The 12,341-nt window shown below is 37.0% G+C and overlaps 1 protein-coding gene across 6 annotated transcripts in view; it reads left to right on the forward strand.

Moving 5' to 3' along the window:
* Positions 1-12,341, forward strand: part of MAST4 (microtubule associated serine/threonine kinase family member 4) — a 583,079-nt gene that overhangs the window by 512,366 nt on the left and 58,372 nt on the right. For all 6 annotated transcript variants that reach the window (XM_032145417.2, XM_058433847.1, XM_058433846.1 and 3 more), the window contains 4 exons: positions 1,648-1,805; positions 3,750-3,825; positions 5,575-5,784; positions 11,298-11,399. In XM_032145417.2, coding sequence (XP_032001308.1) covers positions 1,648-1,805; positions 3,750-3,825; positions 5,575-5,784; positions 11,298-11,399 — 546 coding nt within the window. The remainder of the gene's footprint in view (positions 1-1,647; positions 1,806-3,749; positions 3,826-5,574; positions 5,785-11,297; positions 11,400-12,341) is intronic.

A 12,341-nucleotide genomic window follows, 5' to 3' on the forward strand; every position in this document is an offset into this window, starting at 1 on the left:
GAGCCTGGTGTGTTTTGGAATTTTCATTTTTAGAAAGGTAACATCCCTGTTCTGTACGTAACAGACCAGCAACAGTGGGGCCAGCCGCTCATAATCAAATATATTAATATTTCTGCGGCAGTTGAATCAACATTCATACTAAGTAGATTAAATGTTTTAAACAGCTTCCCATCGGTTCAGTTGGTGCTTTGCCACCAAAAGAGATTACTGTAAACTTAGGAACAAACTTCTGAGTTTGTGGGTTTTGAAATCTTGGATATAGGATTGTGGACATTGATTTACCTTTGAAACATTATCTGTAGATTCTTAATTCTGTTTTTCTATTTGCTAATTTCCTTATCTTTCCTCTTATCACCACTGCTTATCTCCTGCTTGCATTGATTTTATTTTTTTCTTGATTTCCTGACTTGTGATTTAGTTCATGTGTTTTATTTCTTTTTTCTTAGTGAAAAGTGTTTAAGGCCATGACTATACTTACTGAATAGAGCTTTGATTTATCTCATAAGTCTAGTAGTGCTCTCTTTTTTTGTTGCTTGTAAAATAATCTCATTACATTATAAAAATCCCTCTTTGTCTCAATATGTACTTAGTAAGATGTTTTATAATTTCAAGTTATAGGAATAATTTTTAAGCTTTAGGCATTAATTTCTAGTTTTGCTGCATTGCAATGTTTCAGTATTTATGAAGGATACTCTTAATATAATGATTTTTTAAAAAAATGCTTACTAGAACTGACATTTTAAAATAAGTAGTATCTTTCAAAATATGCTTATTCTAACCATGTTTCCATTTACTAAAAAATTTCTCAGTCTGTTTTATTAGAATTACTTAGGGGGTTTACCTCTGACTAAAAATGAAAACAATTAGTTTCTTTGCTTTTTAGTTAAATGTTTCAGATTGATTAAAAGCAAGGTTATTTAGCTGTTCGTCTTTCCTGTCTTTCCTTGTTCCAAATGTTGAATGACGATTTTCAAAAAGCAAATCTACAGGCATGGAACAAAAAACTCACCACCACTTGAAGGTTTTTTTTTTTTTATTTTAAGTTATAGTCTCAGCCCCCCACTGCCCCCAAAGGAAAGGAAGAAAGAAAACTCAATTCCAGATTTTAAAACAGTGGCTTTATTGAGAAAAGGATCTTCTTTAATCCCTCCCCTGTTTTGCTCATGCCACACACTGATGCATTGTAAAGAGAGGTTTCATTGCCTGATTGACGATCTCACATCATACCATTTATTTCATGTTATTTACCTAAAAGTCAGCATTTGATTTTGAGCGGCAGTAAACTCAGGGGTGCCATGTTCAATTGAGAACTAATCTGTGATACAGTGCTCCCTAATGTCACTCCAGTGGTCGCTTTCTTGCTTTGGCTTTGGCTGGTTCCGATCCATTTTCAGAGCCTGGGTTTTCTCCAGAGAGAAAACCATCTTTTGGGAAATTATAAACAAATGAGGCAAAATATGGAAAGCATTTTGAACTCCGAGAGAGAACATCAAGTTATACATTTAGGCAGTCGTTCTTATAACTTTAACATGAAAAAGAAACAATAAAAATGGTGGTATCGCCCAAGTTTAACTCATCGATCTCTCCTGTTCATTTGAAGAGTTTCTTTCTGAGGTAGTTACGTGACCTCACTTTGGTTTTTTTCAGTCATCCTGTTCCTCCCAGGAGAAGTTGCATCAGTTACCATACCAACCAACACCAGACGAGTTACACTTCTTATCGAAACATTTCTGTACCACCGAAAGCATCGCCACTGAGAACAGATGCAGGAACACGCCAATGCGCCCCCGTTCCCGAAGTCTGAGGTGTGTGGGTCTGGCTGAAAACCATTACTTAATTGGATTCTCTATTTTCAAACATTTTGAGTGAACACTTCGGTCCTTTAGGTCATATGTGTGTTAACTGACTTGCAAACTATTACAAATATAGTGTGATGTTTCCATGTACACATAATATTGTTAATTACCATTGAAAGGCATCTTATAATTTTCCTTTTCATTTCTCACAATTTGCTGATTGCAGCAGTAGTAGTAATCATGATGGTCTTGGGAAACCTATGAAAACGTCTAGCCATGGGAAATTTCAAGGCAGTGCAAAAGCAGTTGATGTTATTATGTTAAGAGGTAACAGCTTGGTGGAAATAGAAGGACAACAAGAATAGGAGGATTTTTTAAAATTCCGGATTCCATATTACAGAATATCTTTTTATTCTTTCTTCCCATCATAAGTCTTACTTTCTCTAAGACTGTGAACACATTTTTAGGAGTTTGTGTCACCTGAAGTTTGTGGATGCCAAATGTAGTCCACCTAACACTGAGTAGGGCCAGTTTTACTGTGAGTTTGTTTCTTCAGGAAGCAGAATCTAAAACAGAGCTTCTTGTTCAGGATGTTTCTTAGGGAGTGCTTCTGAAATTAGCACCTGTGGGAGGGAAGGGAGAGGCAGGATTGGGCAGAGGGAGAAGTCCAGCAGCCTTAGCCAACTCCATGGAGAGCTCGGGAACGGCAGGACTCAGCAGAGTTGCTCCCCTGGCCCAAATGCAACTTTTATATCCCTACCTCAGTCACCGGGTCCCTCACTGGATGTGGCACCCTGGGAAAGACTCAGCCTTAGGCGAGATGACTTCTTGCAGCTGACGCCATCCCTGCAGGGACTGACAGCTGAAGGTTTCTGTGGACAGCACTCCCAGAAGCCAGGCAACAGGTCCTTCTTTGAAGGAGGGATCAGGATAGGGCATCACCTTATCTGCTGCAGTATGAGATCTTGATGCTATAGAATTAGTGCACTTTGATATATTAAGGTTTTGTTATATTAAAAAATAGCTTGTTTATTAGGTGGTCAGTTGAATATCAAAGTTTAATGAGAAGCAATTTTCCTTTGTACTTTTTGTCTTTACTTAGTCTCATAAACTAATACTAAATATAGCCACACTGGATAATTATGAGACGTGTTAGATTATTCTGAGATATGGAATTAACAACTGGTTTTACTATTTCATCTACAGGCACCATGTTTTACTACATTGGTGCCATTTTTTGTTTTATTAAAGGAATTCCTAAGGTGCATAGTATAAGCTGTATCCACTTAGGAATATAAACACACTGAAGTTGCACAACTATATATCACTAGGAAGGAAGATAAACCTACTATTGAAAGAGTAAAGAAGAATGCACAATAGTTGTATGCCTCTGTTTCATATAATACATAATGCCTACCTCAGCATCCTAGATAAATATTTGCTAGGCTAGAAAATGGATTTCAATTATGACACCTGTGCCATGGAAGACTCTCAGACCTCTTTAGTGATGTGTGGCAGACCGCAAATGTATGATAAAAGTGTGAAATTACACTGTTAAACGTGTCCTAGATGTTGCTCTTTGTAGCTACCCTATTTTATTTTATTTTGCAGTTTGTTAATTGTTTTCCAGATCTTATGCAAGCTCATACTACATGCAGAATATAATTTCAATTTACAAACATTTTCTGAACTAGTATTGTATTGTAACTATGATGATTTTGTGGCATTCCACTTCTTGAGCTTTCTTTTTCAGTCCTATTCAGAGTGTCTCTGTGTTTGTGGGAATGTATGTGTGCCTGTGTACCAATGACTGATTTTGTAGTTTATTATCTAATACACTTTTCTTACAAAGGTTGCATAGTACTTTTGATGCAACTGACTGTTTATAAATAAAAAGCTTATTTTCATTTCATGCTGTGGCAAGTTTAAAAGGGTAATTTGCTTTGCTTGCAGCCCTGGACGTTCTCCCGCCTGCTGTGACCATGAAATAATTATGATGAACCATGTCTACAAAGAAAGGTTCCCAAAGGTAATGAATTGAATTGAAGATGCCTAACATCTAAATGAACAGGCACCATAGGTTTAGAGTCTGTAAGGTTGTTTTGTTATAGGAAGTAAGGGTCCAATCTAGTAATGATTTGCATAAAACAGCTCCATAGTCTTCTTAGAGAAAATAACTAAAAAAAAAATGTTAAGCTAACAACTGCTGAGAACTAGCTGTGCTCTATGTGTGCCGAGCTGGCTCTAAAGTGAACCTGCCACTTCTGCACCACACACGGGGTGGGCCTGGTGAGTTGCCGCAGGGAGGGTCTACTTTGAAAGGCCTCTAGACTGTGCACTTTGTACCCATATTCTGGGCCTGCTGCCATATTGTTAAGTAGAGACTGTTTTTCTCCATTAGAAGCCTGTAGATTGGTGTGTCATGAGAGTTGTTGTTGTTGTTGTTTTTCTACATTACTTTTCTGTGATTTCCTATCTCTTTAGACATTGTATTTCTAAACCTATTAATTTAGAAGAGAAGGCACAGTTGTCGTGTTCTCCAGTTAGACTGGTAAAGGAACGTGAATTGAGAGAGCAGTTGTGAAGAGCTGCTGCCAAGCCCCTGGCTGCAAGGACCTGCTCTCAGATGGTCCCATTAGCTCACCTTGTTTCCACATCTTTCCCACCAAAGCATTTCCGCACATTTGGGAGAAGGCCACTCTCCATGTTTTTCTGATCCACCCCCACAGCCTGTGTTGCCCTAAGCAGGAGAACAAATGAAAATCTTTGGTTTCATAAATCAAGAGTAGAGTACTTATTATTTGCAACTAACCCAACATTGATGTCATTGATTAAAGTTGTTTTAGCTATTTATCACATGTCACTTGCTCACCAGGGAAACAGATACTGACTGTTACCTAGTTAATGCAGGTTAGGATATTAGAAGGGAGGAGGAGGGAGGAAGGAGAGGGAGTCTCCTTGCATATATAATTAATGTAAGCAAGGAATATGGATTAGGCAGTGGGTGACCAGAGAGAATGAAATGAAAGTTGGAAAGGAAATTTTAGATTTATTTTACCAAGGGAGTCCCCTGGGACTTTTACATAGGATGTAGCTTTTTGGCAAAAGAAGATGATATTAGATGTGTGCTCCTGGCACATTAAAAACCTAGCCAAAAAGATACATTTTTAGCTTAGGTTGTGGAACTCTAGCAACAACCTGATGTTTAAGTACAAAAGCATAAATGTTTGATATTTTGGACAGTCCATCTGAAAGAGCCCAAGATCTTAAATGAAAGCATAACAATTCACAGATATAATCTGAGTTATTTGAAGAAGCTTACAGAGACCATTTTACATTTGATAGAACACAGAAAAGGGAGATTATCATTCTGAAATATTGATTTCACTTATGTATCCTCAGATCTGTATTTCACATGCTGAGGCTGCTGCTTTTTTAAAGCAACTTTTTAAGAACAGTTTTAGCTTCACAAAAAAAAATTGAGCAGAAGGTACAGAGATTTCCCATGTACCTGGGAAGGCTGTGCATGAATGCCCCCCACATGGATTAGGGTTCATTCAGCCTTTGTGTTGTATAATCAATGGGTTCAGACAAATGTCTGATGACATGTATGTACCATTATTTTATCAGAAGTGAGGCTTCTTTTAAATTTGGTTTCTAGAATCCTATTTAACGATTTGTGGAGGTCTCTGAAAATGCTATAAAAATGTGATGATCGAATTGTTTACATGTGTGTTTCCTTGTATTACATCTGTGTATGTGTGTCTTCTCTATATAGGCTACAGCTCAGATGGAAGAACGTCTAAAGGAAATTATCACCAGCTACTCTCCTGACAACGTTCTACCCCTAGCAGATGGAGTGCTTAGTTTCACTCACCACCAGATTATTGAACTGGCTCGAGATTGCTTGGATAAATCCCACCAGGGCCTCATCACCTCACGATACTTCCTTGAATTACAGCACAAATTAGATAAGTTGCTACAGGAGGTAAGAACCATATACCATATAGTTTTCTGATGTATTTTGCTTTTCCCTGAAAAAAATTTTTTTTGGCTTACAAGTTATAACCATGAAATGGAGTTCACATTCCAGAGAAGCAAAAAAGAAGGAAAAAAAAAAAACTCACCTGATTGCTACTTGCTATAAATTGATTCTGGTCATTATTTATAGTAATAGAAAATTAATGTAATAACCTTTACAGGAATCTTGGGACCCAACAATCTATGACTCTAGGATAAGTGGATTGTGAAGGATTTTGAAGCAGTGATTTTTTCCCCCTTTAACCATAAAGTTATAAATTACCTGAGTGTATGTGTGTTATTTGATGATGCTATCTAGTTCTATATCTGAAAAAGCTAAATGGAAAATTGCTGGCTTCTTCCAGGCTGTGTGTTCTATTAATTAACCTGCATGTGGTGTTGGGTAGTAAATGGCAACTTATATTTTCATTAGTGTCAGTTCTTCCTCTAACAAAATATCCAATTTCCAAAATGACAGATAAATACAGGACCCGTCTAGGCCTAACACTTGCATGCCTAGCACCTGATAACACCCAGGATAGGAAGAGAGTCTGTATGGGGGAATGGAATGCATGTATAATATTGCTCTTCTGGCTGAAATTGTGCAGCCACAGCCTAAAAAGAAACCTATTTAGTCTATGTATTTGTATATATTGTATTTTTGTATCTCACAGGGCACAAATTATGCCTTTGCAAACATAATTATAGATAGTTTTCTCTAGACATGAATATGTAAATAATTGCAGAAAACTGAAGGAAAATATTAGCATCCTAATTTTTGAGAACTCTATCTGTCCTTGCCCCTGCAGAATTTAGCTGGCGAGATAATATGTTTCTCTGGCTGGCAGCCGCTGCTTTTCTCCCCTTTGCCATCTAGGCCTTCTATACTCTTTCCCGATTTCTCAGATTGCAACCGACTGCAGTCCACTGATGCAGTCCCTTTCAGACTATCCTTAGGGTTGAACACATTGTTTTGGGGTTTTTCTGTTAATTTCTAACTTGGCATGGACCTGTTCTCTCCCATAAACTAAAAGGAAAATTTTACAGGAAAATGATCATGCACTTGGGTTTCCTGGCAAAGTAAAATTGCTAAATGAGTTACATTACAATGTAAAATTGCTGTAAGAGTTGCCCCATGCTTACGCTTAAAATTGTACTTATCTCATCACGCACAGATAACAGCCGTGGACTGTTCCCAGTCCACAGGCTGCCCTTTGACTTCTCTACACTAGGGTATAAAGTCTCTGTGGACAGGGATGTTATCTGCTTTGTTCACCTAGGATGGTGTGTGACACATAGAAGGACTTTAATATTTTTTGAGTGAATGGCTTCTGATATCCCTCAACTCACTGACATCCTCCTTATTGTCATATCCACTGGACATTTTACTAGAATATTACTGCATTCAGCAGTGTTAAAACCCTCCTTTTCTCTGCCTTCCTTTTAATTTATTATTCTTGGGACATCTGACCATTTCTTCTCTGCCTCTTCCAGGGGTTTCTCTTCTAACTCCTGTTTTCTACAAGTTTTCTCACGATCTCGTCTTTAGTCTACTCCTCCTCCCTCTCTCCTAGGGATCTTGTTGGCTGTCTTGGATCAAAGACCTATAGACTCTAATGGCTTCAAATCCTTACCTCAGACCAGTAGTCATCTCTCACATTTCAGAATCATGGATCCACCTGCCTACTGAATATCTTTCTACCTGGACAGCCCACTGAAGCAGCAGTCCCAACCTATATAAAACTAGACAGCATTTCCTCAACCACACATGCTTCTCCCACCTTCTTTTCATCCATCATTGGCACCGCCGTCTACCCAGTCACCTGCTAGAACTCTGAGAATACTAGACTCCCTCTCTCCCTTCATCAAGCAACCCATTAGACCTTCATAGTTTACTTCCTAAATATTTCTACAACCCTTCTTTCCTGTTCTATAATCACTACCTGGCTCAGACCCTCATCCAGCTCAGACCCTCATCCTCACCAATCTGCCTCCCTCCAGTCTTAACTCTTCAAATTCATACTTTTATGCAGCTGCAAGAATATCTATCTAAAACTCTTTATTGGCTCTATCTTGCCCATAAGTAAAACCATAACATGGCCCGTTGCTGTGCCCTTCCTCTCAATGCATTTAGCCATAATGAATTGTACTGACTTCTGCGGTCTCACTTTACCAGCAGACAGGGGGCTCTTTGAGCAACACGAGTCACCTCTACCTCCCTGGTGCTGAGTTCAGTGCCTGGTGTTTATCGGTTCCTCAGAAACCATGGAAGGGAGGAAGGAAGAAAACAGATACGACTGTATGCCAAAATATTCAATCTATTAGGATGTATCAAGTAATCTAATTCTGCTGTTGCTTTAATCAAATCAGAGTCCAGAAAATGCTGGAAACACTATGCATATTACTATTTATGAGAATATTTTGAAAGTTATGTTTGCTAAATGGTGCGCTTTTGAACAGAAGAGGCAGACACAGGAATTCTGTAGTCAGCCTCTGTGAGATACTCCTAATTCTGCAGTTCTGTCCCAGGATATTACCATAGTTACCAGCTTAGTCCTGTGTTTTTCATTCCTTTATAGGCATGCCCTGAAAAGGGTAGGATTGCTATCCAAAGCTATTTACACTGAAATTCCCTACTTAATTTTGTTTCTGTGACAGACGCAGCAGGTTGTTTCATGACAATTAAAATAAAATCTTAGGGTTTCACAGATCATGTGAATGGGTCCTATTATTATTTTTAAAATACTGATTTTTAAAGAAATTTCTTTTTTGGCCAGAGAAGCATGTATACTTGTGGCATAAAGGTCTTGTTGGGTATAAATAAGAATGGTTTCTTGTTTAGCTTTACAGATAAAGAGCTTCCTTCAGTCCTTTTGTAAAAATTTAAACTATTTGCATAATCACATTTACAGTATTTTTCCAGAACTTGGAGCTAATCCATTGCAGGGGACCTGCCCTTTTTAGATAGAGCCAAATTGTGGAACTTGCCTTGGTTTCCCCAGGATGCAGTTAATCAGTTCCCAACTGTGACATTCTGTGCTCTGTAGGCCTATCTCCTAGCCATTTTTCCTCTTGTCTGTCTTTTGCATAACCCAGGTAAAATCCCCCTAAGGTTTGAGCAGCTTAATGCCTTTTTAAAGTCCTGAGGCCTAAGACAATTCCAGATGAATGCTTTTATGTCTCCATTCTTTTTTGCACTTAGAGAAGTTTAGCCAAAGACAATAAAATACATAGGAAGCTCTAACCTACTCTCAAATCTGGGTCATGGTTATGTTTTGTAGTGGCCAACCCTTAAAATACAGACACAGGGTATCCGTTAGTGTTTCCCCTTTGGAGCTTGCTGGTAACAGCCGGGAAGAAATTTCCCTTCACGGGCTAATCGTGTCTTTATTTTGTGTCGTTTTAACAGGGCTCCTTCTCTCCACTTAAGTTAGTAGATAAAATACTGTTTGAGTTAATGTAAATTATATGTTTTATCCTTGGTTATGGCTGATCATTCTTAGAACTAAGAAGTTAGAATGAACTGATTACGATTTTTGAAATGGAATTTATTTAATCTAAACTGACTTTTTAAGTTTATTAAGATACAAAGTTCTCATTTCTTTTTGAAGAGACAATCCAAAATGTGTTTAGGCTTTTCAGATTTTCTTTATATTCCTGAATTTATAAACCAAAAATTATTATAGTAAGAAGAAAGTTCAGTATCCTGCCCAAAATGTCAACTAAGAAGTTATGTGTTTTTTTGCTTCATCTTTAAAGTTTTTTGTTTAGTTTGGTTGAGGATAAATCATAAAGAAGATGTAACCATATTTTTTGGCATTCACTGGATCTTCCAAAAATCTGTTTTTGTTGCAAAGCAAAAATTGGGAAGAAAATTTAAAGACAGTTTCAATATTTGAGATGTATATATATGTGCATCCTTATATATGTCCTAGCATCCTTCATGGTTACTAGGACCTGTCGTTATATTTACTAGTTGGTGTTCTTTGAACACTTTCTATTCTACGATTATTCACCAATGGTCATTTTTCCTTTTATCTTAACGTCAAAAGTTAACTGTTTTACTTTTGCCTGTATATGGTTTTTGTACCTGTGTTTTGGAAAATGGCTTTTAATTTGATGGCTTAAATTCATCAGACATATTACTTCTGAGTACAATCATTTTTTATAAATTTGGTCTCTGCCAGTTCTTTTCATGGGGATACGGGATTGTTCCTTGTCATGGTAAAGCACCTTCAAGAATGATTGTAAATGTTTATTACTGTGTCTGTGAAATTATATTGTACCAGCATCACAATGAAATGTTATTTTTTAATCCTTAGAGGAAAGTAAATCATAAAAATAAAGATTAAGAAAGCCTAAAAGTGAACATACAGAGAAGTTTATGTTAAAACCTCTAAAACTTGTTTTATGCCTGTCTTGATACAGATTTATCTGATTTTTTTCAAGAAAATATTATTGAAAATTTAAATGACTGTTAACAAACTGCTTCACGCTCAGAATATTTGTTGTGCTTGGGCAATATATAAAATAAAATTTTAAAAGATTTTAAGTTAAATTTTACTGACTTAAGTGCCTAGGTATTATTTATTCAATGTGTGAAACTGAATTCACATTTATATACTCAGGTATAGGTTGAGCATTCAAATTCCAAAATGCTCCAGAATATGAAACTTTTAAAGCACCAACTTGATAACACAAGTGGAAATTCTCATACCTGACCTCATGTGATGAGTGCACAAAATTCTTAAAAAATATCCTATAAATTTACCTTCAGGCTATGTGTATTAGGTGTATATGAAACATGAATGAATTTTTGTGTTGAGACTTGGATCCCCTCCTCAAGATATCTCATTATGTATATGCAAATATTCTAAAATTTGAAAAAAATCCAAAGACTTGTGGTCCCAAGCATTTTGGATAAAGGTTACTCAACTGGTATGTACTTTATCCAGCTAACACTTGAAAAAAGCATTGCACACTTCTTACGTGTGATAATATAACTAATTTATAGGCAAATCATATTGTATATATGAAATATACTTCAAGAATGTGTTAAGCGTCCAGGATAAAAGCAGTCCTTCACTATATTAGCCATTTCTTATGTCTAAGATGGTCTTAACTGGAAAATCAAGGTTCTTGATCAGCTTCCCACTCTACTTGTACCGTGTGCTTAATGTGTCAGAAACTTTTAATGTCTCCTTCATTCATGGTTCACATTAAGCGCCCTTTGATTTTTAGCACAGATAATATATCAGAGTTTTGCAATTAAGGTTTAGTTAATAGAAAGATTTTGTAGATATAGGCGTTTAATAGTGTCCATTTATACACACATAATGTCTGTTTATCAATCTTTTAATAGCATTTTCTAAATTACTCGATTTTTGAACATTTGCAATCTAATTAGCATGCTTTGCTGATTTTCTTTTCCATTTAATGGAACAACTCTGCATCATCACTTCCCTTATTGCTTTTTCATAGGCTCATGATCGTTCAGAAAGTGGAGAATTGGCATTTATTAAACAACTAGTTCGAAAGATCCTAATTGTTATTGCCCGCCCTGCTCGGTTATTAGAGTGCCTGGTAAGTTGCCCCTCGATGTGACTACATTATTTATTGTTAACTGGGAAAGCAGTTACCGTCAGAAAGCTCCAGCTTCATTTGGTTTCCAGCACCAGAGCTAAATGGAAAGAGTCAAAGGGAATTACAACTTGTGAACGTTTATGATGATGTCGATATGTGACTTGTCCTTTCTGATTTTAGAGAGACTTCTAGGACTTTTCCTCTATTAAGTGATGGTTATATCATATTCTAGTCAAACTTGAAATATAATCATAAAATAATGTGCTTGACCTTATCTCAGCATAATTACTTTATGTCACAGCTAGTTTAAAACCCTTGCTGTACCACACTTTTTTAGAGTTGCCAAGATGCAGAGAAGGAATAGAGATAAATGCAGAGATAAATAGTGACGTGTGATTTATAATTATTATTTGTTTTAAAATGTGGCAAGTTAGAAAATAAGATGCTAACCATCCCATTTGGGAAAATACAGTAGAGCCTCATGCAGACCTGAAGGAATGAGACTTTTATAGATGATTAGTTCATGTTAACAATTATATGTTTTTGGCTGGGCGTGGTGGCTCACGCCTGTAATCCCAGCACTTTGGGAGGCCAAGACAGGCAGATCAGCTGAGGTCAGGAGTTCCAGACCAGCCTGGCCAACTTGGTGACACTCCGTCTCTAGTAAAAATACAAAAATTAGCCAGGTGTGGTGGTGCACACCTGTAATCCCAGCTACTTGGGAGGCTGAGGCAGGAGAATTGCTTGAACCCAGGAAGCGGAGGTTGCAATGAGCTGAGATCGCGCCACTACACTCCAGCCTGAGTGACAGAATGAGACTTCATCTCAAAAAATAAAAAAATTTAAATTAAAGATAAATACAATTATATATTTTTGGCCAGTGATCATTTTCCTATTTAAAAGTTTATGTTTTATGAAATTTTGATTTGAGGTTTCAGTTAA

The sequence above is a fragment of the Hylobates moloch genome, unplaced genomic scaffold, assembly GCF_009828535.3.
Source record: "Hylobates moloch isolate HMO894 unplaced genomic scaffold, HMol_V3 SCAFFOLD_23, whole genome shotgun sequence".
NCBI classification, from domain to species: domain Eukaryota; kingdom Metazoa; phylum Chordata; class Mammalia; order Primates; family Hylobatidae; genus Hylobates; species Hylobates moloch.